This window comes from Plodia interpunctella, chromosome 24, assembly GCF_027563975.2.
Source record: "Plodia interpunctella isolate USDA-ARS_2022_Savannah chromosome 24, ilPloInte3.2, whole genome shotgun sequence".
NCBI classification, from domain to species: domain Eukaryota; kingdom Metazoa; phylum Arthropoda; class Insecta; order Lepidoptera; family Pyralidae; genus Plodia; species Plodia interpunctella.
In genome coordinates, this window is record NC_071317.1 from 5,386,620 (window position 1) to 5,412,288 (window position 25,669).

The 25,669-nt window shown below is 35.0% G+C and overlaps 1 protein-coding gene across 4 annotated transcripts; it reads right to left on the reverse strand.

Annotated features, from left to right (window-relative positions):
- Positions 1-557: 557 nt before the first annotated feature.
- Positions 558-24,866, reverse strand: CkIalpha (Casein kinase Ialpha). 4 transcript variants are annotated; one of them, XM_053763962.2, is made up of 9 exons: positions 19,861-20,210; positions 17,628-17,734; positions 11,566-11,687; positions 10,435-10,629; positions 9,701-9,800; positions 6,877-6,979; positions 5,656-5,742; positions 5,061-5,243; positions 558-3,395 (listed from the first exon to the last, which is right to left on the reverse strand). In XM_053763962.2, the coding sequence occupies exons 1-9, from the start codon at positions 19,990-19,992 to the stop codon at positions 3,393-3,395; spliced, it is 1,032 nt and encodes a 343-aa protein (XP_053619937.1). In that variant the 5' UTR covers positions 19,993-20,210; the 3' UTR covers positions 558-3,392. The 4 variants fall into 4 exon arrangements, with proteins under 4 accessions (XP_053619937.1, XP_053619935.1, XP_053619936.1 ...); XM_053763960.2 differs by lacking the exons at positions 558-3,395; positions 19,861-20,210 and adding exons at positions 3,958-4,528; positions 24,572-24,866; XM_053763961.2 differs by lacking the exons at positions 558-3,395; positions 19,861-20,210 and adding exons at positions 3,959-4,528; positions 22,657-22,906.
- Between the last annotated feature and the right edge of the window lie 803 nt (positions 24,867-25,669).

Below are 25,669 nucleotides of genomic sequence, written 5' to 3' on the forward strand. Positions count from 1 at the left end.
CGGCTCAGCCGGTTCGGCTAACATGAATATATTGTTAATTACTATAAGTTATATGAAGATGATGTTAAATAAAGTATAAAAATGTCAAGGCTTTAATTTCATTCCTTACTGTTACTCGTTTGATGGCAGGGCCACGCTACCATTTTTGATTTGGACATAAAATATCGTGCTACAAAATCGATTAATTCGCTATCGAAGTGTAAATTAATTTATAATGTATTACTAGTTTTTCGCCGGGAATTTAGTCCTCGCGAGCACAATACATTTTTACAAAAATAAAATAAAACTATTTTTAAGAGTTGTGGAAGAAAAAAAAATATCTGCAGTAAACGACAGTTTCTTGGTGGTCATACTGATGGCCAGTGAGAATAGCTCGTATTGATGGTCATACTGCTATAGAAATAGTTACCGGCTACACTGTACTACGTTAATGCATTGCACAGATGCATTGTCACAATTTTTAGACCTATTAGAAAAAACAATCACCGGGCGTGCCAAAATCGCAGTAACTATAATCCCTTGAATGTGCTAATAGTTGAAAAAATTAAACAACAAAATGATACGTGTTTATTATTATTTATTTATTAATTAATTTAAAGTTAAAAGTGCATACATTGAGTAAACTCATTCAAATGGAGACAAAATAATGTCCGCCTGCAGTTCCACGTTACATTCGTGTAAGGGAATATGAGATCCGTTATATCACATAGAAAGGTCACAAATTCCGTGGTCAAAACATTTTGTCTCCAAATGATCACACTTAGGGTACGTTGCACCAGTCGACTTTGACGTCACCTTTAAGCTGCGCATAAAAAGTAATTTATCTAAACGATAGCGTCGCGCTGGTTAAAGTCAACATTAACTGGTGCGACCAACTCTTAGGCAGGCTAATCGATATTTAGTTTCGTTACGCTGTGATTTATATAGCTAATTCAAATATCAGAATGTGATTATAATACGAATATTCTCACTGCGGAGTATTCGACCTTTCATAACTTGGTTCAATTTTATGTCTACCATTTTACTCGATGACATTTTTCAAAAAACATACATTTTTCCTTGACAATGATAAGTTCTAACGACAATAACTTACATAATGCATTTTATAATATTATTTGCCAATCTCACTAGTAATACAGTAATTTTTTACCCTTCTTACTACACCAATATGAAGTTGTTAAAAGGGAAAAATTAAAAAGCACTCGTCTAATTCAAAATTATTGAATTTTATTTGATTTTTTTTTTTCTGTTATTGGCAGGGGATGGACATGGATGGTCCAATTACTTAATTTAATATGGGTCCAGTGTTTAAGTGGACTTAAAACACGGGACCCATATTAAAATAAATTACTAATATCGTCTTAGAACAGTTAACATCGACTATGGTTTCTGTCCGGAATAAAAAAAATATTACAGTTATACTATTATAGCTATACAGATCACAGCGCAACACACATGAGCGCCCCATATCCCATTCATTCGTAACGCGTATCACTTACATTACTTATATAGTAGCGGCCCCCGACGTCTTTGTCTTGTATTGTGGAAGCATTGTAGCGAATTACTATTGTCTACTAGTATTCGTTATTGCTAGCTTGCGTCTGTTTTTTTTTTTGCACTGTGAGCGTATTTCAGTAGACCCGTGAAGTAAGATCATGATAGGTAATTTTCGTCTATGGTCAAGTCTTCACAGATGTAAATTGTCTTTTTTTAAAGCTAGGAAACGTTCCATTTTCTAAAGACAATTTTTTTACATTGTATTGCGCCTACACACTATTACAAAATGCTCGAATATTTTTTTACCAACATACACACAAGCTAACAACTCACAAACGTACAGATTATATAAAAATACCACCCAATCGGTGCCAAATCATGTATTTTATTGCAGTGCCGGGGCGCCAACGCTTAGTAAACAAAAAATTTTACTGTTCCTTAAAAAAATAACACAATGAACACTGTTTTATATTTACAATTATTATTATTAAATTTCTATATTTTAAAATATGCGATACATATGTACCGACATTCTTTGGGGCAGCGTCGTCTGCGTACAATGAAATTTATTTACAATTTTATAAGTATACATACTTTGCCGAAATAAAAAAAAAAAAACCCTACAGCTAGCTCGGACGCCGCAGGCTACGCTGCCTCAAGAAACGGGAATCAGATTTATTACCTAACATATTTTTTCCTTTTTTTTACATTTTCTCTTTTATTACAGAAACCTACTTACATTAGTAATCAGTAATTTTAATGAACTTTTAAACCAATATCGTATTACAGTGTTCGAGATAAGGTGACAATTGCTTTAGCAATCCTGTTGCGTATGTACAGTTGACTGATATAGCACAGGGGACATAGCATTTTATTGGACAACTCGATCACAAAGGGGATTAAAATAGCGGTTCTATGTCTGTTATCGCACAATAATGCCGTCTAATACTCACATTTATTGACAACAATACTTATGTGTCATAGAAGTTACGCCTTAATCCCCATTTTAACATATCGAGTCGTATCTGTTGTCAAATAAGGTGTCTACATTAATCATAACTCTGATAACTCCAATCAATATCTTAAATATTTCTTATTTACAGCAACACTATTTCATATATCTATATCGAATTTTTCTTTCATATAAGTTTAACAAATATTAAATCGCAAAATTGCAAAAACCGTGACATTTTAGACTAACGATTAGGTAAATTATGAACTACCTAACCTACGGCTTCATAATTTAACCACATTTACAATAGTTCGGTGACAATATTCATTCGCGTATAAGTTTTAATCGTAATTTAATCAATATTTATATGGAAAATGTCCATTCAAGGTATAAAGTTTTGAAACACCTTATTTGACAATCCACAACACTAAGAAAAAAACTAACATCGAAAACTAACAAATGAATATGTAATTAGAACTACAACGGAAATTTACCGAGTTAAATTGTTACATGAATTAATTTATTACAATAAATTTACTTTCAATTTAAAAAAAATGCGTAATGTTCAATGGACCCTAATGACATTCATTGCAAAATGAACTTTATAATTATGTTACATACGAGTCGTTTCTGGCTACACAGCAAAGTTACATTACCGAAGTATTTTGCACACACAATCGAGTCGGCAAATTCTTTGGGACATTTCACTTATTCGCCGTTTACGAATTGGTAAATGGAACGCGCCGACCCGACGATATGAAGCATAAAAATTCACTATGACCGTTGAATTAAAAAGGCCTCTTGAAAAAAAATCATGTCCTCATTTGGCGACGCACGCGCGGCGACCGGGTTACCGACATATGGGTCCACACACGCACACACAACATTATCGCGCCCTCTTCTTGGCCGGAACACCCGAGGCTGCCGAACGTCGTAATCTCTTTCACTGCAAAAGAAAACAAAGTGTTATCACATTGATGTTTTGGCAAAATCCATTTCGTATTTTTTATTATCCATTTAGTGTTAAATACAAGATGGGCACGGATTAGTACAAGTTCGTCTACTAACCCTACAAACCTACACAATTAACACTTGCATATACACTATCAAAATGCGAATAGGCCTTTAGGATAAAAACCGTTATGGACAGCAGAGATCCAGTACCATAATCATAAGTAGTCTAAAATTGAAAAATGTTTTCACTAAAACATCGTCAAAACGGTTTTTACCCTAACAAATGTATGCGGACTAAAAGATAGATACGACTTAAATGATTCTGACGTATTTCGTCAAATCTACATGAACAACATGAGCAACTATTTATTTCGAATTTAAAGCGTTTTCTAAGATGTCAACGAACCTTTTTCAATCAATCAAATACTTTTACTCCTACATATAAACCTACCAAAACAAGTTAGCTTTGTATACCGTAAGAATTTGATTCCTCTTGCAATATTTGCTATATTAAATCCATAAAATTCAGAAGTTACAAACAAAGTTTTGTAAAAGACATTATTTATTCGTTAGTTATTTAATTAATTTACACAAAATTCACACACTCTCACCACTATAGGTGGTAGTTCTCAGTGGCATCATATTTTTGAGCATCAACAACCAATTTTTTCTTTATACAATTTTTAAGTACAATATTACAATAATTCTAAAATATATAATCCTCGTCGTATCAGCCACAGTGAATCGCGTGTATATATCTTTACACCTTATAAAGTAGAAATTTACATAACACACACATCTACAATCACGAACATTCAATCCCTAAGATTAATTTTATATATTTTCAATAAATTTCCTAAGAGATAGAACGAGCTTCATTAGGCCAAATTTGCGATTTAGGTATCGAAATCTTTTTAAGTTTTCACGGGTAACTAACAACTATGCGATAGACCGCGCGAGTAATTTGGCTTAAATTTAAGGCGCTTTTATCCGCCGAATTCGAGGGATCATTGAACTTTGGGTTTAGGAGATGGCAGTGAGTTTCTTCTTCAGCTGACTGACGGATTGGTGGCTCTTGATGGCTTGTTTGGCAGCGGAGTCGTTGGTCGCATTTACTGATTTAACCTACAAAGGGAATTTGATTATTGGAAGGGAGAGGTTGCTGGGAAGGAGAGTAATGGGATTGCAATGTCCTCTTCTTTGCAAGTTATTTTCGGAAAATGAAGTCATTTGTCAACTATTAGTATACCGCAGTTTCTCGTTATCGAAATATTGAAGATGTCAAGCGTTTATATTCCCAAAAGGGCTTTAATAAGAGAGTAGCCATATCCTTTAAATGTTCAAAGGAATAATACTAAGTTACTTAACCAATACAAAATTAATTTATAATGCAAAATATTTCCGCGCGAAAATAAAATCCAAAACACGATACGATAGAAACTGACAGTAAATATGAAAGTACAGTCGACAGCACATCAACCTACCCAAATTCATTGCAAACTCGTCGCTATTACCCCGCCATAGAGGTTGACGTTCCGAGTTCACCTGATGTGCTGCCGACTATACAAAGGTGCTATTATTAAATCATCATTTCCAGCAGACCTGTGTGAGAAGATTTGGAAGAGAGAGAGAGAAGAGAGACAGTAGTGTTATTCACCTCGTTGTTGGCGGGCGGCGGCGGCGGCTGGTTGTTGCGGCGCTGCACGGAGGGCGAGCGGCGGTCGGCGGCGGGCGCTCCGCCCTCCATGTGCTGCTTGTGCTGCTTGTGCTGCCGCAGGATCGTCCAGTCGAACGTGTAGTCGTACTGGTAGTTCATCGTGCGGAACAGGATGCGGAACAGCTGGGGGGGAAGAGTTTCTGGCTAAAATATTGGACGATATTGGTACAGTACGAACGCCGTCCTGGTCGAAAGTGTCGTCGAATTGATAGTTCATCGTGCGAAACATCAGAGTGGTTATGTTAAAAAATATTATAAAATACATTTTAAAAACACCTATATTCAAAAATCGGTAGTCATAATGGCAGCAAAAAATGAATATTTCATCAAGTCCTCTCACAATGAAAATGTTTACAACTGAATTTTTCATCCTTGACATTATACGTGACGGTTCACAGTACTCTACAGACTGTTTTTGTATGTATTTTATTTCTGATCTGAACAGTTTCTGACTAGCAGATTACATAAATATGTGCAACCGAAAATAGACTAAGATACCTTCTTTACCTAAACTAAATAAATGTACAATACTCACCTGTCTGAGATACATGTAGTCTGGAGGTTCGTCGAAGGTGAGCCCGCGGCAATAATTTAAATACATCGCAAACTCCGCCGGGAAGCCCTGTCGACACAACGTTACAATTGAACGTGCCATTTGCGGAAATAGTACGCCATTGTGCAAGGCACAGCTTTTAATGTGCCATCTTCATATTGTTTGTTAAGCCAGCTCCACGCTGTAGCCGAATTCAGAGACATGCCAACGCGAATTCGTGAACATTGCTTTTATTTACCGCAATGAAAAACCAGCAATGTATAGCAAATTCGCCAAAGTTTGGCAAAATGTTCGACGACAGTGTTGAGCCGTCATTAAGGCTGCGCCTGCGCACACTGAGCGCCAACATTATTACCAATTGCATTAATTAATTAAATAATCTATAAGTAGAAATTAAGCAAAATATGTGTAGTAAATTGTGATTAAATTATATGTATAATGTAAAACTATGCTACCTTTATATAGTGTAGCATAGTATAGATAGTGTTTTAGTACAATCTTTTTGGCACCGGAAAAAAATCAGATTGGCATACATCATATGGCATAAGTAGATTTCGAACCTGGAACCTTTCTTTCAATCACGTCGTTTTAACAATCATATAAAAAATATTTACAAATAATATTGCATGAAGATAACACCACTTTATCATGTTTTCGATAAGATTTCTTTTCATGACCGTCCTTATTGCATTTCCTCCTAATATTAGTCACATCTGTGACGTAAATAACATTTGAAGGACATGGACACGGAATGACAGCTGTTACGCTTGCGAGAAAAAAGAATTAAATGCTTCTTTACGACATAATAGCAGCTATATAGATCGACGATGTAAAGGAAATTGCTGACAAGAATTGGATAAGGATGGCCCAGGACAGAGATGGTTGAAGGAGACGAGAGGCCTAGCCCAGCAGTGGGTCACGGAGGGCTGCAGACAATTATTATATAATAGCTGCATATCCGCAGAATGTCTTCTCAACATATGTCTTCATAAAAGTGTATAATGTGTCTTCATAAAAGTGTCCTTCTCAAAAAGTGACTTTACTTCAATGTCCCGATATTATTATCGAAATTCGATAGCTTTTCCGTTGTACGAATATTTAATTTATTCCTAACAAAATTCAACAATGAGTACAGCGAAGATTAAATATATATACCTACATGTAGGGACTCGTAAGAAAATAGTGTTTACGGAGTGTACGCACCTTGCAGAGAACTTCGACGGGAGTAGACATTTTCTTCTCGCTAATACGCTCGTACTTCTGTTTCTTCGTGATGGCTTTCAGCCCTTGCCACGGCAGTGATCCTCTGCAAACAAAAACATTCCGCTATAAAAACAATCACTAAATAAATAGTTTGCCGTAAATTATAGATAATAATGATCAGCAGGCCTACCATCAACTTTTACAGAACGATTCCAATGCAACTCAGTTCAATTTAGGAACCTAAAATGAATCGCATTCATACCAAAAATGTAATCGATGGTACGAATTTGCGATGCAGTTCAGTTTAGGTGGTAAAGCGGATCGCGTTAAGAGATGATGGTAAGCCCCCAGGTATTCTAGATATCTGTATGCTTCGCGGCACATTTATACATTAACCGCACGTGTGAGAAACCTGAGCAGTGCATCATTGGATTATAAATTGTTGAAACTAAGGAACATATATTTTAGTGGGACAAAATGGGTGCATCAAGAGGAACTGTAAAAGTATACTGGCCACTCGGTCATACTTAAAAAGAAAATGTTTTTCCACCCTTAAATATTATCCGATCTCAATGATTATTTCCTATGTTATTGACACCTAAGTATCTTTTATTTTTCATCATTAAAATGTGACACCTAAGATCATTAATTTTGTAATTATAAATAGATTCGTAGTAAGCCGCAGTTGTAAAAGAAACTTATTTTTTTAAATGCCTATCTTTCAAGCACGATTTCTCGCGTCCTATCGCACTATCATGTATTTTTAAGAGCCATGCTCCATTGCTCCGTCGTCTTGACGTCCGTCGACAAACAACGAAGCGAAAACGAATCCGCGGGCGGGCCGCTAATTTCCCAAATAAAATATTGAAATAAATCTTACGCAAACAGTACGATAGATTTCCCACGGAACGCATATCCGTGTAAAATTCATGACGCACGTCACAGTGTCGAACGAAATCGCATGCCATTGTAATGGAACACAAAATATAGCGTGAGTGAGTCACGGGCCGATATCGACGGGCGGTTGTCGACTTCTAATGTAGTGCGAAACTTATTCCGTATCAGGATGTGGTACTTTTCCAAGATTGCATTGATTGAAGACAATTTATTGGATCCGCTTTACTCTCCACCCTGTCTCTCTCTCTCTCTCATCTTCGAGTGTTTCCGGTTACATTCGAAGCTGCGACGATTATAAATTAATCCAATTAATTATTTTGAAGATTTAGCTATGATACATGGCCGCCATCTCTCTTTGGGAATGCTACTGTTGCTTATCAACTGTTAAGGCTATGTCCCTTAGTCGCCTCGTAGGGCACCTACAGGAGGATGCGGAGTGGTCCTATTCCAGACAGGGACCAAACATCTCAATACGCCTACCCTTTATTTATGTATCGATTAAGACTATTGGATGTGGCCGAAAGAACTATATAAAAAAATCAAGGTTCTAAAACAGAAATCAATTTCTAACATAATACATATAAGTTATAAATACACACTTATCAGCGAAAATATTTTTTTCTTCGGCTGTTTTAGTTTTTTTGGTAGTTTTACTATATTATTATATATTATATATGTATATTAGTATTACTAACATTTTGGATCTGAGTTATCTGAATAAATAGTTAAATCTTAATGCTACTATACTATATCACAATGGTTTCCCATACAATAACAATATGCGTTTATAATTTGACGAACAAATTTTCATCTATAAATGGAAGTGTAACCGCATCTGTCATGCATTTTTCATGATAAAAAAAAGTGTAACTTAACTTTCGCATTGCATAATAACCATGTATGTAATCCAACGTAACGGTACGGTGCGCGTTAAGTGCCATTTATCGCGTGAATATTCAAGACTTTTGACAGCGCTTGTTTTTAAAATCTAAAATTTGATGCGCTTTTCGCAAGCAACCGAAAAAACGCTCAGATGAGAGAGGAACTATAATATAGCTCAATGGCAGAGACATGGTTTCTATCCCTACTAGAGTTCAAATTTATGTTATAATTATTTGGAAGCAGTATAATAAGCAGTTATCAAGTCCAGAAATCAGTCAGTCTTCCAATCAGATGAGAGAAAGAATCGGATGAAAGGTCGTATGACCTCTCTCACGAGCGTTTCCTCTGAGCTTAGAAGCACAGGATCCACTTTCCCTCTTTCTGTTAAGTATGTACCAACATAAGTAATATTAAAGTATTGTAGGTAGCTATAACTTTGTTGTACGTTCGTCAGTCCAATAAATGCCCTGTGACACACGTCTTTTATTTAGGACTTTCCAACCACAAAGTCACGCTACGCTGTTGACCTGTCAGACCACTGGCATAGGTGGTCGAAGAAACTGACTTTTGGAATCATAAACGTCACAGTAGAGCGACTCAGATACCACAGATTTTGAAGGCCAATATGGCAATAATATAACGTATGATATATATGATCAAACGAACTTACCAAGTGAAGTTCGATCCATATTATATGAGTCGCTTCATTCGAAGATATAAAGAACACGAGTAGTAGGTAAAAGCACTACTCGTGTTCTTTATATGCAAAGAATGAAGCGACGAAATTTAATAACGTATTACATGAAGTAAGCTCTCGTATAGAGTTCGGCTGCGTTGTCATTACGATCCATCAATTTTCGTGAGCAAGGTGTCATTTCCAAAATGAATCATTCATAAAATTGACATTACTACAGTACAGATTAATTATTTTAAAAACAGTAAAACCAATTCTCGTCTTTGTTAAAATAAAAATTGTAATTACATCGCAACTGCAGCTGTTGAAACTCTGAGAAATATAGCTATAGGTACATAGAAGTTTCCTTACCTATTGAAATACATAAGTACATAGCCGAGCGACTCCATGTCGTCCCGTCGCGACTGTTCAATGCCGAGGTGTGCGTTAATGGACGCGTAACGCGCCGTGCCTGCGGACACAAACGCAACACTATATTTGACTTTATTACGTACACCACATTGATTATAATCTATTGGAATTTCCAACCTTTTTACAATGCCGTGTACCATATATCTCCAATACCATCTTACTAGCCGGTTAAAATTTTATAAATTATTTTCGAACCATTTAACTAATATAATATGTTATGTCTATACTGGTCATAATTTATTTTTCATTCTTCTTGTCCCCTTACCAAATCCCATTTTAAATGGTATCGCATCGCATTAAATTTTCTTCCATAGCTGTCTGTTGCAGGTCATACTTTCATGCACCTTTAAAACTTTCATATCATTTCTAACATTCCTTTTGGTCTTCCTTTTTCCTCTCCAGCCATCATTCATATATGTGGAGATGGCTGGAGAGGACGAGGTAACCTTCACCCTCTTGTCACCATCACCTTCTTGTCACATGCGATCTTTCTTGTCACATTACATTGTCCATACAAGAGTCAGTTTCTCTAATTAGTCTAAAAGTGTGCATGTGACTACTCGCCATTAGAAGGCGGCAGGTAGCCGCAATCACATCACTCTCTCACGGGACTTTAATACAATCAGACAGAAAACAAAACACACTCGATTAGAAAGAATCGTTGTCAATCTTACCAGTCAAATTCTTGTCCTCGCGATAAGAGATGTGCGCCCTCGTGCGCAGGTCCCTGAACTTCTTGGCAAGCCCAAAGTCGATCATGTAAAGCTTGTTGCAATGACGCCCGATGCCCATTAGGAAATTGTCCGGCTTGATGTCACGGTGTATGAAGCATTTGCAGTGGATGAACTCCACGCGGCCCAGCATTTGATCTGGAACCGAGTCGGTGCATGAATAATACGACAGGGGGACCTTGGAGTGAACGAGTGAAGCTTCTCCATGTGCATTCACCGTTTTGAGAATGTCGTCCGATTTTTATGATCGCCTAAAAGATTTATTGAAGTCGATAAGAGTTGTCAACATCTATACGGGACTTGTTAAATCGTATACAATAAAGTCGGCATAGCCCATTTAAATAACAAGCGAGTATTCCCGTATTCAGTATATAGTAACATGTTTATTTTTCACAACAACTAGTATCCTATATTGAGTAATCAATGATTCAAACATACCTTTGTATTACTACATAGATGCAGTTATATCTCAATATAGAACCTCTTATTTGTAAACGCAGAAAACAAATCAACCTAAATATCATAGCGGAACGTTACATTTCAGTTACAGGCCACTAAAATATACCTAATAAACCCATATAGATTCACATGTGAGGTCAATACTCAACAATAGCGCGCGGTTTTCCCATTATTCAGGCCATGTATGTCACCCGGTTCTCCATTCGACGCGGTATGAAAAGGAAAAAGCAATTAATCTATGTAGGTATTGATTACACCTAATGGGCTTATCAAAAGTAAATGTATTTAGGCCGCCTTAGAGACACGATAAATAAATATTTGACAAGGGTTAATTTACTTGATTTCTACTTATGCATTATTGGATACATATTAGTTAACTATTATCAAAGATACACATTTTGAATGTAGAAACATTGATGAGAATTTCGTTTCGTAATTGAACAAATTTAATTAAAAGATGAAGCAAATTTAAATCTCTAAATGGTCGAAAAAAATATTCCAAAATTAAAAAATAACAGAGTCTGGCCACCTAAAACATATTATTTATTCCGAATTCATGCTGGCCACTAACACTTATTGTAATAGTAACCGGTATTAACTGGATTAAAAACCCACCTGCAAGCATAAGAACAGTCTTGATGGTGAACTGGCGCGAGCAGAAATTGAACAGGTCCTCGAGAGACGGGCCCAGCAGGTCCATCACGAGGATGTTGTGGTCCTTCTCGTAGCCGTACCATCTGCAACAACGATATATTCTTACTCACCAACTTCTTTTTTCTATGTCGTAAGCTGACGCAGTATAGCGCCATCCCAACCTATGACCGTTTATAGAATCATTAGATCAATTTTTTATTGCGATTTTTCAATTCATAGTCACATTCGCATCATATCTCTTCTTAATTTTATGACTCCATATAACCTTTGACGCATTGACATGAGAACTAACGATCAAATCACTCATTTTAAATTATTCGACAAAAAAATATCAAAAATACGATATTTATGTCGAAGGAAAAACCATTCGAGCCACTCAAGCGTTTTCGTTGAGTCAGTTTCAAAAATAACGCTTTTGGTGTTTTACATTAACTCAAAGACAGGATAATTAAACTATCTGTCTATCTATCGTGGATTTACGTCAACAAACTTCACGTAATGTAATACAATGCCATCATATTTATAACTCTTGAATGCAAATCGCGAGACTTAACCAAAAGTGGGTCCACAAGACAACGCGTTTTCGCAACCGAGTGACAGATATCGCAATGTAACGTCCTCAAAACAGACATTTATCACACAAATGTTTGACAGGTTAGTAGGTAAACGTTATGCTATAGAAATATTCGATTTTATATACAATTTTGTACGCTTGTTGAATCGATAGACGCTCACATGCGTCATAGCACTAGTTTAGCTACAAAAGTTTCTCAAAGTCAATGCATTTAGCATGCATCAGAAATTAGACCTAGTAGACTATATATACCATTTTTAAGTAAAATCTATAGACTACTGGCATTTCGGAACGACCTCTGCTTAGAAAAAACGCCCAAACAAACTCACTTTAACAGTGTTGCTCCACTTCACAGTACGCGTAAAACCTTTTTTGAAGATTAGGCTCCGATTTTATGACCGGCCGACTACTCAAGCCAATCTTTTGTGAATACTGTCATTGCCTATCCCATTCCCAAGGCTTCATGAGGAATATTGCGCGTCATATAATATTGCCTGCAACGTACCTATAACCTACGTGCCAAGCGTAGCGTGCGATACCGTTGATAGGGTCGGCAGAAATAGGGCCCTTATTGATAACTATGTCGTGATAAGGACACGCATTGTTTGAAGACCATTTCTGATAGAGGTGGTGAATTATTACAATGACATTTTTAAATAGGTACTCGAGAAATCGATTTTGGGAATTTAGATTTTTTGATGTGCCTATGTCAGCAACTCTGTACTAAGTTCTATGGAAATCTAGGTTACCAAATCATACGATAAGAAAAACAAGTATGTTATTTGTGTCAAATTGGCATGTCTTTCTTTTGACGACACAAAGAGACAATGCATGTAAATAAATAATTTACGCTGCTTCAAGCTATACTACGTAGAAACACAAATTTTACCATAAATTCGTTACATAACATAAGAGGTATCAAGAAACGAGACAGAGCATTTTTAATTTCCATTTTCACTCACAACTGCTTCCGGAACAGATTGCAGCTTAATCTAATGCTAAAACCATTAGTTGCGCCTCGCTGGAGCGATTAAGAGATGGCTGAACTCGGGAGGGAATTATGGAGGAGACGTCAGGTAGGTGCAGCCGGTTGTAAAATCTTCAAAATAACCAATACGTTATATTTACGCTGGCACCGGCGTCGGCAGTCCCGGAGAACGCAATCTAGCGCAAGCGCAGATGAGAGAGAGAAGACGAGAGGGAGAGAGAGAGAGGGTAACATTACGTGCGGTCGACTGTACATGGATGCGTGAAGCGCAAGAAACGCGCAAAACATAAACATTTACAACCATTTCATCGAAACGTAAAACTTTATAACATGTCCCATTTCACAGGTTTCCTCGTGAACAATACGTGCTTTTCTATTTTTGAAGCAAAAGCGGCGATTAGCAACTGGCGAGTACTGACGAAATTTATTTAGATGTCGGAACCTTGTCATTGGTTAGTGGATTAAGATCGAATATCTATATTATGGTAGGCCGATAGCTTCTTCCTGTATTTTCCATTACAATTCTACTCGTGACCGCAGTTTCTGCCCAAACAGTGGGGCGCACGACCCATTCATTACTTGTGTTTACTTACCTAACCATAACCAAGTTACTGGCTTTTTGAACAGAAACTGGGCAAATACTGGACCCTTTATTGCTCGTGACGTCAAGAACAACAACGGCACGTTACCTAATTCATAGCAAACTAGAGAGGGCCGTCCCGCCCGGTTTCGCTTGGGTAAAACTATAATAAAAAAGTAGCCTATGGTACTCATGAAGGTTTCATTTGCCTGTGTGTCATCAATATCGGAACAGTAGTTTTTTTCTCTTTATAATATAAGTATAGATAACATAGAACCCCTTTTATCTTATCGATGTATTTATTACTTTATTACGAGCGACTAGAAATGTATATTAAGTAACTTGTGGGTATTGGTTACCAGAAATAAAACTATTTTATTATTTATTTATTGAAGGTCCATCTGATCCCTGTAGAGTTAAATCATCTTAGAACCTTACAGCTGCTATAACACCTTCTAGGTGGTTCAGCAACATCATCAAATCATTTACTTGAAATGTATGTAAGACTTGGTCTAAAATGCGTTTGAAGATACGGACGATACTGTTTTTTTTTCCTTAGTTCAGTTCTGATAATAATGATAAGGATATGATAGATTTATAAACCAAATTTATACTTCTAGCGAACAAATAGGCATGGACAAACTATTCCACTTTGGAGGTTTTGTAACAAAAGGCTTCAATGAAAACACATTCCGACAAGGCCATAGAATATAATGGCTATATTTTTTGCTAAACCAATGCCACTGATAGGAAACCTCAATACTGAAGGCCTAATCAGAAGATTAATATCGAATCGCGCTACTTTCTTAACAATCTGTTTACCAATACGATTACAATATTGAACCAAAAACACCAACAGGTTCGACCAGTTTGGCCGCATTAAAAAAAAACTATGACCAATGACCAACCAGCGTCCTCCAACCGATGACTCAGAGAACGGGTCAATACCGTTGGCGTAAGAGACATGTCGAAGCAAGTCTATGGTTTTTGCGACGTAATCTACGTCACGAGCACGAGTGAACAATGAATCTTTATGTGGCGGTAATAGTGACGAATTTGGGTAGCTCGATGTAGCTGACTGCTACAAGCGACTCGCTCATGACTTGATAAGTTTCCGTGATAGAAAAGAACGCATATTAAAATGTTTGTTATTCTAAAGCTTTGTCTCTGTCTAGACTAGACATATTATGGTGCAACAGTGATAGCGCTGATAATACAGGTATACTATCATCACGTCTTTATGTCTTGCGGGGCAGAGAGTTGCTAATCTTCGAGGCAACGTTATGTGTGGATTATTGGTGAAATTGAGACGAAATAATAATAATAGTAACATGTTGACAGTCTATTTATTGCCTTTGTAAAAATCTCAAGTTGTTTAGGTATAGAACTTTCACTTGAGAGAGATGTCTTCGCAAAATAGTTTGGGACGTTTTACTCACTGATTTGATAACAAAACAGAATACCTATGTCAATATTAGCGTAAACTGGCAGATAATTATTTATGTAGTTGCAGATAATTATGTATGTAGTTTAAAAAATAAAAATATGCTCCTAAATACAGTCAACTATAAGTTTACCTACCCTACATGGACCTCTGTCGTGGTAAATCGGCGAATTTGTCGAGTGTACACACAATAAAATAAGCCTTCTGGTCCATTTATAAACTGATAGCTTAGTCCTTGCGGTTGTGAAACTCGATACAGTCTGTACGGCAAACAGAAGATCAAACTACTCAATGCATTGCCCTCGTGCAACGCAACATGTGAAGTTATCTGTACTACGCCAATCAACATTGTGTATCTCCTTTATAACTGCACGCCAACCGTAATGCATTTTTCTGCACTCGACATAACGGGATGGCAACTGCGCAGGCGCAGTGTTCGCAGCCGGAATGGCGTCAATCATTCAATTTCCGAACTGCCGTTATTCTTTCAAATAATCGTTAGAATATAAATGCGAAAGTTTCTGTTATGTCACTCAATAATGAAATAGGTATTTACAAAAGGATTTCGATTGATTTGGGACACGGGTAAAGTAACTTGTAAGAAAAGTAGCTAGTCAACTATATTGGTTTGATGGACCATTACCCGGCGAAGGGTTCCTAGAGACCTATTCGATCGAACATAAACCGGGTACATATTTTTAGACGTAATCTTGATAAATAAATAGATAAATATATTAAGACAAATAACACAGATTGAACTAGCCCCAAAGTAAGTTCGAGACTTGTGTTACAGGATATTAACTCAACGATAATATATTTTATAACAAATACATAATATAGATAAACATCCAAGATCCTGGGCCAATCAGAAAAAGATCATTTTCCATCATGATCCGGCCGGGGATCGAACCCGGGACCCCTCGGTTCAGTGGCAAGAACCTTACCACTGCGCCACCGAGGTCGTCTAATAATAGATAAGAAATAATAGATAATAGAAAAGAAGACGAGACGTACTTATACAGATGTAACTTTCGAGCTGCCCACTCTGTTAGACTCCAGGAAAAAAATAGACAGGCATGGCCTGGGCCCACCTGATGGGAAGTAGTTCCACGAGAGCTGAATATTCAAGCAATAACAAACAATAAAAAAAAATCTATCAGCCATCGATAGCCACCATTTCGGCCTGTGGTACAATACAGAACAGACACGTTCCGTGCCACGCTTCCGCTAGATATCAGTGACAACACGTGCTTTGCATTCGATCGATTGGGAAATATCGATCAATATGTAAAGGAATGTCCGAGTACCTAAGGTTTTCTCGATGTGTTTTACGTTTGATAAAATGTACTTACTGATATACCTACTGATTTTTATATATTTCAATTCAGAGAAAATTCTTCAGAGCTCTTTGATAAGAAAGACTGGCAGTTATACTTTTTGAATACCACCCTATTTTTTTTCACACTTCTATTATGCATCACGTTGACAATGATCCAGAAAAGAACATATGATAAATAATTTTCAAAAACGTCCAATAGATCTTTTATGATAAAAGTTCCCAAGGGAGAATTAGTCTTAGTGCATACGAAAACAGGTTTCCTTTCAAAGAGACCAAGTAACAGTTACCTCTGTCTGTCTGTTGCTTGAACCTTGACATCAGTCACTTTGTATGAAGCAATGAATCCCACGCCTGAACACAAAGCGAGTTAAAAGGTCTGATTTTGAGATTTAATCTCACAAATCCTACTAATATTATAAATGTGAAAGTTTGTAAGGAACCCATAACACAAGTCTCGAACTTACTTTGGGGCTAGCTCAATCTGTGTGATTTGTCCTCAAGTTTTTTTGTAAGGATGTGTGTATGTTTGTTACACTTTCACGCGAAATCTACTAGACCCATTGTTATGAAATTTATAATGAGGATTTTGAATTTTAATATAAGCGGCGCTGGGCTTCTGGGAAAACTGCCGAAAATGTAACCGGCAACGTAATGACAACGAAATACAAGTGCTAACCCGCATTTATACTTCGTACAACTGAACATTTTTTGAACAGCTCCGTTTCTATAGTAACAGCATTCAGGAATGCAGACGTGCTCTGGAGCGTGACACCGTGACGTTTTCTTTGTAATAGGAAATCTAGAATATTTCTATAGATGTGTCTAACAAGTTTGTTAGGAATATCGCTTTACCTTGATATATTTTTACGTAACCAATTTATAGATACGTTATTAATATCATTGTACTCGCTTGATGCATGGAGAGATGAATATACCCCATGTCAAACCAATCATGGCCAATCATCCTACTCCCTCATCTGAGTACTTTTCCATTTTCTTCCGCAGTCTAAAATATATTATATGGAATTGTGGCTGGCTGTGTTGTGTACGCTTTCTCATGCTCACATGCACTAAAACGGATAACCATGAATATCTTACCTTATGTGTGGTATTCCGATGCCCCCTTGGAGCATCTTATACACTCTGCTCTCATAGAGAAGCTGCGGGTGGCGCGCCTTTATCGATTCAACCTTAACTGCTACCTCCTGCAACAATCATAATTATACTTTACATTACAATGTTGAGTAAGAAGTGAAACAAATGTAGAAAGGAACACTTGAACTCCACCGACGAGAGCATAGCTCTTGTATGACATTTCATTGCAAACAATGGCCACAAGTGGTTCTCAAAGTGTTCTTTGTGGAACTCTAGGGCTTTGAAGAAATCTAGCAAAGCATCTATTTCCATAAAAATATTGTCCATATTGAAAACATACTAGTAGCCTTATAACAATATTGATTCATATGATATTTATATTTCACTTTTAAATTATTAATAATAATAATAACTTTATTCACCAAAAAAAATACAATAGCTTACAGAATCATTTTAGAAGGTAGATTTACAATTTATAATTTAGTTGGGCTGTGGACTCTGCACTAAGTGATGCTTGTATCGCAGCATCCAGAATGTTTTACAATTTACACATTACTATTTTTTCGGATCAAAATAAACACAATTGGAAGTAACAGAAGAAGAAATTGTATAGATACTTTGAAATTATAATCATTACTTAATAATGTGTTGTATATCTAAGTGAACTATACAGCATTCCTTCTAATAACACTAAATACCAACGATCACACATTTTATTTGTTGATCAAAATATTTTATGTTTGTGCCTATCAGACTCAATTTGTCAAGTCATGTTTAAACATTTGTTTTATTGCCCATTATTTTTCCAGTTTATTCATTAAAATTACATTGCAAATTCCGTAAACAGAGAAAACTATTAATGGATGTTTATCTATACATATGTATTATGTTATAAAGTATAGTATGTATCCCATAACATGAGTCTTGAAAGTTCAAGACTTGATTATTTAGCTCCAAAGTATTTTGGAGCTAAATCAATCTGTGTAATTTGTCCATAGCTATACATAGGTATTGACTTTAACAAACTTTGGTTGCATATACAATAAAGAGAAATGTGTATTAGAAATATACAAGAAGAAATGGAACCAAGTGCAAATATATTTTGTCCATCCATACAGTTCTACATGGGCTGTGAAGTTGTATGAAAATCTTTTATCTCATTTCCTAGCCTATTTATTGTCTTTGGTTTTCTCTGTCTTTCATCAGCTTCAAAAAGTTCATTTTTACAGGGACCCTAGTCTACCTGCAGAAAAACAGTCCTCGAAGGAAATAACAAGTATGAATCCTGGGCCTCATAGTGTCACAGCGGCAATTGCAACCACGAGCAGACGAGGATGAGAAAGAATAGATTTTGAAGAGTGATAGCAATAGAAGATGAATGTTTGTGACATTTGGATTGTGGCTAGTAAAAATCGCTGGTATCTGTCCACAGGAAACAGGTGTGACAATGGATGTAAGTATGTAAGATATCTTGAATGTGGCATGTTTCAGGTTTTTGACATTAAAAATACCATTTTTGTGATGGTATTGTATTATTATTCCCCAAAATAAGAAAGATCCTATACCTACTTAGAATCATTATTTAAGCTGGAGAAATTTTGCTGATGTCATAACTCTGACAATGTGTCACAATGATTGAGTGAGATCTTACAATATTGAGCATAACAACCATATAATTGAGAGAAAAGGATGTTATAAAAGCTTTTGGTATGCAAATACTTAAGCCAATTATTAAAGAAATTAGCTTAATTTAGTCAAGAATAATGCTTTTTTTTATTTTGTAAGTAACAAAATTAAGATGTTAAATAAATACATTTCTTATGGCAAGTATGATTATTATTATGAGGTGACCTAGTTAAAAAAAAATGTTTTCTATTACCATCTTACATCTTGCACAAAACAAGTAACTGTACAATACATAAGTAATTAGTTAAGATGAGATGTACAAGTAGGTACTACTAGAGACTTGACAAAGGATCTATACTTTCACAGATTCCATTTGTAGCCATATTTTTTACGCAGAACCATTACGTAAAGCTGATCTCATGAGCAAGGATCCTATAGAATATCCATGCTTTATACATCAAACATAGACAGATACTATAATTGCACTAAGAATACGCCCAGACGCCATTTTCAATAACTAAATTCCCGAAATACATGGCCCCCTTGACGCAAGAGTATCGTCAATCAAGATGAACCACCAACGAAAAATATATGTTGTAATAGCATTTACCTCTCCATCACCGATGTTTATTGCTAGAAAGATGTCTCCGAAGCTTCCACCGCCGATTTTGCGAATAACGTTGTACTTCTCGGCTATTATCATCCGTTTCCTGGTCAACAACATGCGTTCGAAGGTAGCCATTTTCTTTTACCTTCATCACTTGCATGCACAAAAATTAAAATACGCCCATCACACTGAGCTTAATTTACACTACACTAATGAAATTTAGCGTCTATTATTGTTCAAAAACACAATAAAACGTAGAAACACTACGAAAAACCAGTGAAAATCATTTTATTACGAAGTCTAAAAAGATGTCGTCAGCCTATTTTACGTGACGTCACAGTGGCAGTGTTACCAACTGCAAGGAACTGATTCTACCAGAAATCCTTGTCGTAATGTTGCCATAAATATAAAATAAAATACTACGGCGAAAATTTAGATTTCAGAAAGTAAAATAATTCGTAGTTATACCAAAACTCAGAAGGAACTTAAAAATTAATTTTACACACAATCATCGCATCGTGGAAAGAACGAAACAGAAAAGAAAAGACGGAAAGCACTGAGAAATTATTCTCGAATAAGAATTCTCGCAGATTTTCAACACAAACTCAACGGTTTAAAGAATAAAGGTAGGTCTAAAGAATATTCTCGGGAATTTCCGAGAATATTTCTGGACCGTTTTCGTGTATCGTCCCGGCACATCTTTAGCCACCACCCACAGGAAAATGAAAAACAAATGTTTTTATTTTATTCCAAGGACTGATTGATATAACCGTCGTCGAGATGATCTCGAAAATTGTTTTCATTTTCCGATTCTGGCACAATTTTAATGTAAATCGTATTACGGTCTCTATTATTAAACATATATGTAATTTTAATAAATTTGCGAATAATCATAATGATCGGAAAGGAGATGAGCATCGATTGATCGAATACAAAAGTAATTTAATTAGTAACTAAATTATTAAATTGGAATACCTATGTATATTATGTAATACCACTATAATTTGAATGTCGCGTAATGTAATTATTTTTATACATAATGTAATTACTCAAAAATTACAGACTAATCTAATCACATTTTCAATTCGATTAAAAAAAATATATTTCATAGCTAACTCGCAATTACTTTTTCTAAATTTCTGACCGGTTGATGTTGTCGTTGTTCCGGGTTTACTATCAACTGTGGCGTCCCAAAGCCCAAAATCCACGTAAACTAAACCTTTGCATTATCTCCATCTTTTATTGTAATCTTGTGAGAACTTATAGCATTCAACGCGTGACATACACAATATTAAAAGGTTATGTAGATTGAAGAGTCGATCCTGGGTGCACCATCAGGTCATGCTTATCACCATGGACGTATAAAAAAAGATATTTTGTTATACGTCCATACTTATCACAATAATGCATTGTCATGAAAACTGGCAATTGACAAGCGGAAGTAGGTGAAATTTAAGTAGCAAGATTTAATTACATATTGACAAACAAACACCGGGACATCGGTGAAATTAAATAAAAGCTTCTATTTGTATTATGTGTGACACAGAGCTGTACGCTTGCATTTGTTCGACTGAAGCTGGCTTCGAAGTTCGGTAAATTTATTTAAGTCGATAGTTTGTTAGATCGAAGTTAATAGTTTCAGCTATTTATGTATTTAATATTTTATAATATCTCCGTCGACGTTATTCGAAATCATTGTTAATTAATCGTGTTAAACTAAAGTTATTTCTATAATACCTATATTAATGAAAATATAATTTCTAAAAAGTACAGATACACAGGTTATTTCATTGTTTTTGTTATTCAGAATGTTTATTATAGTATATTGTTTTGTAAAAAAAAGACGTTTGTACACAGTAATCGGCAAAAGGCGTCATTGCCTGTATTTATTGTTGGTTTTTTATAGACATTTCTCTCAAAAAAAAAAAAAACTGGTTTGTAGGTTTGTGCCGATGACAAAAAAAAAAACATTTAAACAAAATTGTTTATTTACATTCATAAAAAGGTACAACGCGGAGATATGTATGTAGGTACCTAGTTTGTATGTTCTGACAATGACAGAAAATGAAAATGAACTAGTTCATCAGTGAGTACCTATGCACCTTTGAAATGTTTAATTTCCTGCTTGGGGACGCCAGCACAAAAAAGAACGAGACGGATGATCGGTCATTCCATTCTGGGACCATTTCACCCAACATTGAAATGCAGGAACTTATTGATCTAACATACCTACCTACTTATGTAATGAACATCACGCCAATGTGCATTCGTGCTGACACCTGTAAGGTTTCAGCTCTAGTTTCTGTCATACATATAGGTATGTATGACAGAAACTAGAACCATTATGTACATAGATACTAGAAAAATTAAAGTAATTCATCACAATGATAATGCGTTAAATTCCATTAAATATAAAACAATATTGCTAACTACAGAGTAGTGGTAAAAACATTGTAATGAATAGATTTTCACCCGGAAAATAAGTAGGTAATGTAGTAACTAGGAATACGGAAAATGAGTAAAGTTAAAAGTAAACTGCTCTCTTAATGATAAATATCGATTAGGGTCGGAAATGCATGTGACCTAGAGATTATGGATATAATAATGACTACAGCCTTGCATTATTTTCTACAAAAATATGTTTACTACGTCATTGACAAATAATAATCAAAACCCCCACCACTCAACTCAACTCACACAGTATGTACATAGAGAATACGCGCTTCAATGTCATACACCTAGGCATCGTGAATATATTTAGATATAAAGAGGATAAAATAAATGGTTTGTAATATTTACCTCGCCGTTAGCAATGTTGATCGCCAAATATATATCTCCAAATGAACCAAAACCAATTTTTTTCATCACCTTATATTTTCCCGTGAAAACAACTTTGATAATACTCGACGACATTTTTGTTTATTTTATAATTCGATTAGAAATAATATGAATGAAAAATTGATCCCACGAATTTACGCACGGGAAAAATAAAAACAACAATATATTCACGGCTACATTTTAGGATCTGACTGAATGGACGACGTAATGCGTTCGGAAATAGAAACGAAAGTAGAACGCCGTATGTTATCTCTACTTGAAATGTATTTACCGAATGCTTTTTTCATTTCTAAAATTATTTTATATTTTTTTTGTGTATAGTACCAATTTGAGAATATACAGAAATAAGTTTCAAAAATATAAAACAGTAAAAAAATATTATCGAAACGCTTAGAAACTCATCGGTTGATCATCTGATTTCTCAACGACGCCATTTTTTTTTCCAATAATTTCTAGTGTTGCCATATATAAACAATTCTACTATTTAGTAGAAAATGAAATTATATCAGGTTCTTCAAGGATTTAATTCTCAAAATAGACGAATAGAAGACTAGAAGAGGAGTATAAAATAGGAACTTTCTTAACAATTAAATTTGATTACGATTCCTGGGTTCATTAAAAAACAATGTTTTTAAGATTAGTTTTATTAATTTATTTAATTCAAAAAATAGGCAAGTATCACACAACTACTCAATAGAAAAATAACCATCTAAAAAGAATCTATAATGATTCTTTTATCATCATGATGACCAACTTTTTATTGGATCCTGACCTTCCTTATGTATGGATCCTATCAATTTTTATATAGTTTTTAGAAGCATTTTGTTAAGTTTCATTATGCCAATATTACAAATGTAAAACTTGAGAGAAAAATTAAATGAGAGAGACCCTAGATGCAGCTAATAAGTTTTTCTGAAACTTGTAAACAGGTATAGACAATCTATTAAATGAGTATTGTCACTGATTTGTCTTTATACACATACAATAACTAAATTATAATTGGGTTAAATTTTGAAATTTTGGGATAATATTAAAATTAAACAGATAAAGGTAAATAGGTATGTACTGCTATAGTAAATAATTAGCCTTGCATCACATATCAATCAATAAACTTTTTTTTTGTCAGATATATATACATATAACATTATAAAATTCTATATAGCATATTATGATGAAGTTATAGAACAAATCATATTTGTGATCAAATTACACACATGACACCAGTAAATCCATTACAACTTGGTGCATCAGCATGTATTGGATCTAATATATTTTAATATCCAGCTACATATGCAAATGTATTGTGTTGCATAAACTGGCAAAGCAAAGTTATTAGAAGTAAAATAATTTTTGGAATCACTAATTGCCTAACTGATTTTGATTTCGAAATAAATTATTCATACCTCTTGTAATTTAAACTTGTTCTTCACCCACCAACCTGTTCACTTTTCTAATCTTCTCATAGAGCAAAATTATATTGAAAGCAAATGAAAATGTAGGCTGTAAAAATTTATGAGTTTGTCCTACCTACAATAATGATTTGTTCATTAATGGTTCATGAATGCACAAATAGTAACATTTATTATCAAGAGAGAGAGAGTAACATTTATTATCATGAAACTTCAAAAAGATCCAACTGATATCTCATATCTCATCAATGTTTTGTCAACAAACAAGGTCAAGAGCAAAAGTACATGGTAACCTTAAATACCATTATATTTAAAGTTTTCACCTCAGATGCTGCGTCTGTCAGCTTTAAAATCTAGGTTACCATTTAGACAATTCCGTAAACAGATTTCACAAGCCTAAATTTCAACAAAATTTCTGAGACAACCAGGTCACTTTTGACATGCATATTGAAGGCTATTGGACTTACCTCGCCATTGGAAATGTTTATTCCCAAAAAGATATCTCCGAAGGATCCACCACCTATTCTTCTGATCATCCTGTACTTTCCTATGATCAGTTCCCCACAAAAAGCCAACATGTGTTCAAACGTAGTCATTTTCGATTGTATTGTTCGTAAACACAAATATAAAGTTAAGAAATCCAACGGGTCACACAGAATTAACAAATAAACACCAAAACAAGTCCTGACACGCTAACATAACTTTTATTTTATGAATTTGTAGCTTTTCCTGAAACAAAAATGAATGGTTTTGACTTTTTGACATGATATGACATCAATGACATGTTTGATGTAATGTGTTGCCATTTCATGAGCATTAACTTGTTAAATATGATATCTACTACTATTAACTTAAACATAATTTCAATGTAAATTATTTCATAAAACGAAAATAAAATATATTTTGTCATAATTGTTTTTTTCTGAATTAAACATTCAGTCTAGTCTATTTAATTCGAACTATTAGAACATTACATACTTAATTATATAAAATACTTTCACGGATATACTATTTATAAATGTAATTGAAACTAATCAATAGAAATAATCACGTTTTGTAATCAGGTTACAGGTAATTTGTATGAAGTACCTAATCGTGATTCAGTGTAATGTAATTTCTTATAACTGTGTTACAATTAAAAATTCAGTTGATTATCCCCAAGGCCAACTCTGCTTCGCCCACGTTTTATATATTTTATTATAGGTATTATCTTATTCCTAGACGAGAGTTATTTCCTAGGTATATAGGATTATAAAATACTATATATGACTACTGTGTGAATCTATTTTGTTAACACTTGTGTACATTACCACGTGGTAGCGGTACTCACCATAATCAAAAATTCTGGCAAATTATGTTCACATGTTCCTTTTGTCCATTCCATCTATTTGCCGAAAGATATAGTGATTATTTTTAAATATAGCTTTTTAGGCATATAAATTAAACTACATTCATATTAAAGTTGTACGTTTATTTCTAGATAATACAAAAGAGACAAATGATTAATCTGGCGTATAAATACGTGATAAACAAGTTTTAGCGATACATTTTAAACACAAATGTAA

Excerpts from the sequence above, each read along its gene's own strand:
- CkIalpha (XM_053763959.2), bottom strand. The coding sequence starts at position 19,992 with ATGGCTACCTTCGAACGCATGTTGTTGACCAGGAAACGGATGATAATA. Across the intron at positions 9,801-10,434 it reads CGAGGACAAGAATTTGACTG|GCACGGCGCGTTACGCGTCC; the intron begins GTAAGATTGACA and ends TTGTGTCCGCAG. Across the intron at positions 4,529-5,060 it reads CGCCGCCCGCCAACAACGAG|GTTAAATCAGTAAATGCGAC; the intron begins GTGAATAACACT and ends TTCCCTTTGTAG.